The sequence below is a fragment of the Miniopterus natalensis genome, chromosome X, assembly GCF_054644295.1.
Source record: "Miniopterus natalensis isolate mMinNat1 chromosome X, mMinNat1.hap1, whole genome shotgun sequence".
Lineage (NCBI taxonomy): Eukaryota > Metazoa > Chordata > Mammalia > Chiroptera > Miniopteridae > Miniopterus > Miniopterus natalensis.
The window spans coordinates 27,625,273-27,633,165 of record NC_142103.1 but is presented as its reverse complement, the minus strand read 5'-3'; the positions used below and the strand labels follow the sequence as shown (position 1 = coordinate 27,633,165).

At 39.3% G+C, this 7,893-nt stretch overlaps 1 protein-coding gene across 3 annotated transcripts; it reads right to left on the bottom strand.

Moving 5' to 3' along the window:
- Positions 1–4,629: 4,629 nt before the first annotated feature.
- Positions 4,630–7,639, bottom strand: LOC107537085 (thymosin beta-15A). Of its 3 annotated transcripts, none has more exons than XM_016213018.2 (3): positions 7,503–7,639; positions 5,958–6,074; positions 4,630–5,021 (listed from the first exon to the last, which is right to left on the bottom strand). In XM_016213018.2, the coding sequence occupies exons 2-3, from the start codon at positions 6,055–6,057 to the stop codon at positions 4,984–4,986; spliced, it is 138 nt and encodes a 45-aa protein (XP_016068504.1). In that variant the 5' UTR covers positions 6,058–6,074; positions 7,503–7,639; the 3' UTR covers positions 4,630–4,983. The 3 variants fall into 3 exon arrangements, with proteins under 3 accessions (XP_016068504.1, XP_016068506.1, XP_016068505.1); XM_016213020.2 differs by lacking the exon at positions 7,503–7,639 and adding an exon at positions 7,154–7,217; XM_016213019.2 differs by lacking the exon at positions 7,503–7,639 and having other exon boundaries at positions 5,958–6,559.
- Between the last annotated feature and the right edge of the window lie 254 nt (positions 7,640–7,893).

The window sequence follows — 7,893 nt, the reverse complement described above, 5'->3', positions numbered from 1 at the left end:
GATAGCAAAATCTCAGACATCTCTTGGAGCAATATGTTTGCCTATATATCTCCTAAGGTAAGAAAAACGAAGCAGAAAATAAACAAATGGGACTACATTAAAATAAAAAGCTTCTGCACATCAAAAGAAACCAGCATCAAAATGGACTGGAAGTCCACTGTATGGGAGGACATATTTGCTAATGATACATCTGACAAAGGGTTAATAATCAAAATTTATAAGGAACTCATACAACTTAACAAAGGAAGACAAACAATTCAATTTAAAAAATGGGCAAAGGACCTAAATAAACACTTCTCCAAAGAGGACATACAGATGGCCAAGTGACATACAAAAAAATGCTCAAAGTCACTAATCATCAGAGAGATGCAAATTAAAACCGCAATGAGTTATCACCTCGTACCTGTCCGAATGGCTACCACCAACAAATCAACAACTGACAAGTGCTGGTGAGGATGTGGAGAAAAGGGAACCCTAGTACACTGCTAGTTGAGAATGCAGACCAGTGCAGTCACTATGGAAAACATTATTAAATATAATACTCAAAAAATTAAATATGGAACTGCCAGTTGACCCAGTGATCTCACTTCTAGGAATATATCCTAAGAAACCTGAAAAACCAATCAGAAAAAATATATGCACACCCATGTTCATAGCAGCACAATTTACAATAGCTAAGATCTGGAAACAGCCCAAGTACCCATCAGTAGATAAGTGGATTAAAAAGTTGTGGGACATTTACACCATGGAATAGTAAGCACCTTTAAAAAAGAAGCATCTCTTACCCTTTGGGACAGCATGGAGGGTCCTGGAGAGTACTATGCTAAGTGAAATAAGACAATGCATGGGGAACCATTCTGATTACTGGTGTGCTCAAGTTTGCTCAGGATGAGATCTCTTTGCATCCTGATTCCGTCATCCAACACATTTGCTCTCCTTTTAACATTACCATCTGCAAATTTGAGATACTCTACATCCATGATAGATTCATCAACATCTGCATTTACACACTAATACAGCACAAAATTAGTCTCATTTCAAGTCTCATTTGGTCTGGCTCTGCCTAAGCAACTGCCGGCAGGACTCAAAATTCAATAAATATAGAAGCTTTTTTCATAGCTAATTTTTAAGTTGATATTTTTTTATGGCCTATGAATGATGTTATAAATATTCAAATGGCCCTTGGCAGAGAAAAGTTTCCCCACCCCTGGCCTAAAGGAAAGAATAAACGTTGTCACATGAGCTGACGTTTAATAACTCCCATTGTCCAGTTTCATCTGGTAACCATTCTTTTCATTAACACAATGATTCCATCCTGAGCAATGTAAGTGTTAAATTGAGTCAGAACAGATGAGAGGTATATGGTGGCAGGTGAAAGATATGTAGCTGCTAAGAAGTACTCTATACAGATAGGAGGTAGGGAAAGCAACTGATTACCTAGAGTAGCTTTACTCAGCATTTCTTAAATATATAATGTAGGACTACTCTTCCAGTCACTATATTGACTTGCTTGTTTAACTGGAAAAAGATTTTTCCCCACAATAAACTCACTATTAGCAGGGATTGAGATTTATGTTCCTAAGAAAACAACACACACACAATATACCACACCAATTGCAAATTGATACAGCCACTATGGAAAGCAGTATGGTGGTTCCCTGAAAAATTAAAAAAAAAAAATAGAACTACCTTATGACCCAGCAATTCTACTTCTGGGTATGTATCTGAAGAAATCCAAAACTAATTTAGAAAGATATATACACCCCTATGTTCATTGCAGTGTTACTTACAATAGCCAAGATATGGAAGCAACCCAAGTGCCCATCAAGAGAGAATTTAATAAAGAAGTGGTACATATAAACAATGGACTATTAACCATAAGAAAGAATGAAATCTTACCATTTGCAACAATATGAGTAGACCTAGATGGTATTTACGCTAAGTGAAATAAGTCAGTCAGAGAAACACAAATACCATATGATTTCACTTATATGTGGAATCTAAAGAACAACATAAATGAACAAACAAAACAGACTCATAGATACAGAGAGCAAACTGAGGGTTACTAGATGGGAGGGGGGTTAAGGACTGGGTGAAACTGTGAAGGGATTAAGAAGTACAAATTGGTAGTTACAAGGTGGTCACAGGGATGTAAAGTACAGCATAAGGAATATAGTCAATAATATTGTAGTAACTATATGGTGCCAGGTGGGTACTAGAATTATCAGGGAGATCACTTTACAAATTATATAATTGTCTGACCACTATGCTGTACACCTGAAATTAGTATTAAATAATATTGAAGTCAACTGCAATTTCAAAAAATATTACACCAATTTCCTCCTCAGTCTCCAGGAATGAATACCCAGGAAGGTATTTATTGGCTCACCCCGAGTCACCTGTTACCACATTAAGCCAATTGCTATGGCTCAGGGTCTGCAGGTCCTTCATTGGTTGAGGCAGGGAAATATGGGGCTTAGGCTGCTCTACTTGAACACTTCCATCATCCAGTGATACATTTTTCAGGTCATTTTTTAAAAACCAAACAGTATAGACCAGAAAAGAATAGATACAGATGAATCTGAACAAGTTAGGCTAGTTACTCCAGTTTCTAAAAAGCTTGAACAAAAATATCGTTTCATGAACTTTTTTATTTAGCTATTTCTGCACTGAGTTTGGGTCTTCAGTTACTTATTTAAATGAATTCCACAATAGAGGTCATATTGAAAAATGTTTGTATGGGATATTTGTTTTATAAATAATATCCTCTTCAGCTAGATGTTTGTAATTTGTTACAACACTAAAGCTGTTTCCTCTAGTCTTTTCTGTAATATGCAACCAGGCTTATTTAATAATATTTAAGTAGGATATTTATATCCTTATTTAGAAATGAGAGGGCTCGGAAATCTGTGTAGTATGCTTTCTTCATTAGGTTTTATCATCATATTATATTTCCTTGAAATGAAAAGTGTTTTGCCTTCATTATCAGCAACTGTTTTATAAGCAGAAGGAGGTACCTGTTCCTTGAAGGTTTGAATATATACACTATTGTATGCCTGGCTATTTGGGACTTTAGCCTCTTGGTGACCTCCATTTATTCACTTGGTTATGCTTAAGTCCTTGTTTGTTTCAATTTTACAATTTGTTTTGTTCTATAATCTGTTTGGTTCAATTTCTATACTGTTTTACATTTACACATGTAAAAGTATCTTTGCATGTATTGTAAAGATTATTAAAAATATTGTGCTTTTATTTTAAAATATTTCTCATATTATTGATATTTTCTCTCCCTAAGGAAGTTTCTTAGACAATTAGGTTATTATATATATTTCACCCAATAGTCCTTATATGTATTCATCAGTTCTAGCATTTGAAATATTTTTAGGTTCTACGTATTAAGAAAACAATTTTAAACTTGGTAGAGGTTTAAGGATTTTAAAACTTTTTTTATAAGTATCCCCATTTCTGTTTATGTTCTGCTTTGGACACTGTGTTTTTGCTATTTCTCCTTTTACTGCGTCACTGAGGTTTTTTATCAGAACTGGAGATGTTGGTTAGTCAGCAAGGCTCCTTGATTTCCAGGAGCACTCTGTTGGCCATGTCAGAGAATTCCTGCTCAAGCCAGGGTGGCTTAGCTCAGGACAATGGTAGATTATTTATTGGAAGTTAAATGGCCCATTTGTGGTGCAGAATCATTCAGATGGCATGTGGATTTGGTTTAGGGAAGTAAGACTCTCTCAAGGAGCCAAAATGGAAATTTCTACAATTTAGGTGCTTTTGGTGAAATCTTTTCAAAGTTCTCCTGTAGGAGCATCAATTAACTAACATTGTCAGATGACCTTTTGCTCTATATAGCAACTTTCAAAGATTTTCTGATGGCAGTCATAGGAAGTTTAGAGGTCAATGTATTCCTACTCTGATTGGGGAATATGTTGTCAAGTAGGAGCCTATCAAATCACATGTAACAGGGCATGACTTAGTGACAGGCTCCAAGATCACATTTTACCCAGATAGTGAGAGGCCCATGAGGGCAGGGAATGCAGCAACAATAGAAAGGGTAGCAGCTCCCCTCAGCAGTCATCATTGCCTTCCTCACAGGCTGTGGGGAAGCTGCCTCCAACATGGCTGAGCCTTCCTCTGAGGCTTCTTCTGGGGAATTCCTGAGCCCGAACGAGTCCAGGGAAGTGGTCCCGAAGATCTCAGAGCAGAAGAAGCCCAGGGGCTTCCTTCCCTATCCAACCCCGGCCTTGGGTGTTCCATCCCGTTAAGTTGAAAAGCACTTTCCAGAGACCAAGAGAGTTCAGCTAAAATTCCAGCCCTGATTCACTTTAGATCACTTCAGACCCTGTGTTTTCATTTCTTTATTTTTGACCTCTTCTCCCAAATGTTCTCAAATTCTATTATTCCAACCCTATGGAAAATCACCTAGCATTCCCCAGTCAGGACCCACCTGATGTGGACAAAATAGTGCCATTTCCATGAGACAAATCTGCTAGAGCAGCTTTCTTGCACCCACCCTTTTTTTTTTTTCTTCTGAAAAGTGTACACTTATGTACTTCCTTAGATGACCACCAAGAATGAACCACAGGAGCCTTAACATAGTGATTATATGCATTATTTTATTGCTACATTAGAAATGAAAATAAACTGTGAGAAGCTGCAAAAGCATGCCACTTCATGAAGATTATGGAGCAATGGAGGCATCAATTGTAGACTGTTACAAGTGGCTTATTCTATAGGGGGTACAAGGTCATCAATGGTGAGATTATTGACAGCACCTGCCAGCTGGAATTTATATACCAAAGGAAAATTTAAAAATGTAGATAAGGCAACATTGGTTACCCTTGACCTCTTAGCCAGGAAGTATGGGTGAGAAGACATCAGAAAATGCCTAAAATCTCTACAACACAAAGGTTTACAAAAAACAAGACACTAAGACACTCAGGCAATGTTGAAATTTACTTTTGGGAGAAGACCCTCATTTTACGATGTTTGAACACACTCTTTCTCTTGCTGGATAGCTGGGGAAAAAACAAACAAAAAATCATTAAGAAGGCATTTTCCTAAGATTAAAGTCAGTTTTTTCCCCCCAAAAAGGCTCTTTGCCAAGTCATTGAAAGCTGTCAACATGCTTTAAATTTAGAATGCCAAGGCACTAACCACAAATCCTCAGTCGTGTGTGTGTGTTTGTATGTGCACTTTAATGACTTGAACATTCACTAGACTCTGCATGAACTGTGGGTTATTTTCCCCCACTTGAGAGGTAGATAAATACTTTTGTCATTTTTTCCATGGTTATTCTGAGAATGAGGAGGAAATGAAGTATTTTCTTCAGGTTTATCTATCACTATACAATTAGGAAGTTATGCCCTTTCAGACAATTTTGACTAAAATTGGAAATTTCAAATAATGCTGTCATGATAATTTTACTCCAACCCTTTAGCTTGAAGTTTCTATAGCACACTATAATTCAGAAGGCCAAAAAATGATCCTTTTAATCCCTGGGATACTTTAATATGTATACCCAAGATCTAAACTGGTTCTCCCACTTCATCTTGTCAGTTAGAGAAGGCCATAACCACAGTTTGCATGGCTCTTTAGGGATGAGATCATAGACCCAAATTACTAGATGCAGAAAAATGCCAAATAATTAAAAATTGGACAAAGTTAAGATGTTTCCAATGTTAAATCCAATATTCCAGGATTGGTTTAAATGTGGTTTTTAGTAATTTTCCAACAAAAACTAAGTTTTTTATTCCCCCATTATTAGTACAACCTATTTTGTAAGAACCACTTACATATGCCAAGTTAAAAAACAATCTTATAATTTAAATGGTATATTAAATACATTGGTATTATATTGCTTAGTTTGTGGTAAATTTTATTAGAAGAGTTTATTTACTGAATGTATCAATTTTCACCATTTTTTGTCTCAACTAGAAAGCCCCATGACTTACTTTCCTTTGAGGGAAGAGTATTTTTTTCTTTGGTATTAGTTTTCTTCAGTTTTGACGTGTCAAACTTCTCCACTTCAGACAAGTCTGGCTTATCACTCATCTTGACCTAAAAAAAGACTGAAAAAAACAACAACCGAAAAACAAACCTTATCTGGTAGAACTATTGTCACACTAAGGAATAACAGCTAATATCAATGTGTATTTTACTCACAGATTTTCAATAAGAAAACAGCATATATCTGAGAAAAGTCACACTTTTATTAAAATATTTTGAATTCCACACCATCATTATCCCATTTCTGATAGGCAGTAAATGCCACTGGATCAGGATACACTAGAAACCAAGATGCTCTAGAAACTCAGAGCCAGTATGTCTGACTCTTAAAATCACAGCAGAGGTAAAATGGAGGTGATAGAAGCACAAGATCAGATGGACACAGAAGAAAAAAGAAAGACTGGGTTTCACCAGTTAATGAACTTGTTACAGGAGATGGCACTACTTGAGCATCTTCACTTTGCATTTAATTTCTTTGAGGGGAGGGCATTTTTCTTGGAGGTTAGGAAGCAGAACACATAAAAAGGGTAGCATAAGTTGGACTAGTTTCTATCCATTTTATTTGCCCAAAGATAAGATTAAGGAGCTCCAGTAAGAGAGGAAGGGATTTAATCCAGTCATAACTAATTACAGGTTTCACAATAGCTCCCTGTGGCACTGGTTTGTAAATGCTGTCAGAAGGCACAGCTAATTAAGGTCAGACCATAGGCTTTAGCAGAATAGGATAAACCAGACTTCATTTTTATTTTATTTCACCATGTTTTCTCTGCAAAGGAAGAGGCAAGGAGATGAGGCTAGGAGAGGAGGTGCCCTGTCACCATTCGGGTTTGTCCCAGAGACAATAGTAGGCCCCAGAGACCAGAGCTCTCATTCTCGTGCCTGACCCCACACTGGTGGGGGTAATGTATATCCAGTGCCCAGAATAGAATGGAGGGGCCCCAAGCAGCCAAAAGTCCCAAATATGCTTCCCTTCTGTCAGTGTCACCCTAAGACCCTCCCTTGACCAGCTATCAGACGCCAATCTCCAGAGGTGAGACTTCAAACAAATAATAATAGGGCTGGGCGCATAGGCCAGCTTGTTGTTAGCAGTTTGTTTACATTTTAAATTAAACTATCATTGTTGTTGGGCGCCCAGCCTAACCTGTTAACCACAGGAGCAGAGAAAGTGAAGGACCAGCCCCTAAGGGCCCATTCCGGAAGGCACCTGAACTCCTTGTCCCCCGAAGCGTCCTACCTGAAGCCAAAGCAGAAGGGCAGCTCTGGGGGCCGTCCCCTCTGGCCTTCTAGGGACCCACCCGGGAGAACTCGGCTTCGGGAGCAGAAGGCGGTGCCACAGAAGACAAAGGCGCCAACTCTACAGATCTGAAACACGGGTCCCACCCTGGCCTCCCTAGTTCCAGAAGGCCTGAGTATTTCCCTGCCCGTGGCCACCGCGCCCTCCTGTCCCTATAGTCAGTCCTCTGGCTCCGGCTGGAGCTGCCTGTCCTCACCTGAATACTGGAAGACCGGAGAAAGGTAGACGGCTGGGGCGGGGGCAGCACTCAGCACACTGGCCAAGATTAGCCATCCCGCGCAGAACCCTGCAGGTATAAACCACGGGTGAAGGCCCTGCCCCTGAGCACACCCCAGCCCTCTACGATTGGTCGAGGGATCCTAGGCCCGCCTTTTCTCTCTTCCCACCACTTTAGCCCTGCAGGCCTGAGTCTACTGTTTCCGCTCAGGACCTCACCCATCGCAACAGGGTTTTGATGACATCATACCAGACCCACCTCCCTAGACCTGGTCCAATCCCTCTCTGATCTGTCCTGGAAAGGATCTCCAGCAGGCCTGCCCCTGCATCTCCAGCTACTTCCTCTTTCCTTCTTCCATCTTCCCAGGCAT

Excerpts from the sequence above, each read along its gene's own strand:
- LOC107537085 (XM_016213018.2), bottom strand. The coding sequence starts at position 6,057 with ATGAGTGATAAGCCAGACTTGTCTGAAGTGGAGAAGTTTGACACGTCA. Across the intron at positions 5,022-5,957 it reads TACTCTTCCCTCAAAGGAAA|CTATCCAGCAAGAGAAAGAG; the intron begins GTAAGTCATGGG and ends TTTTTTCCCCAG.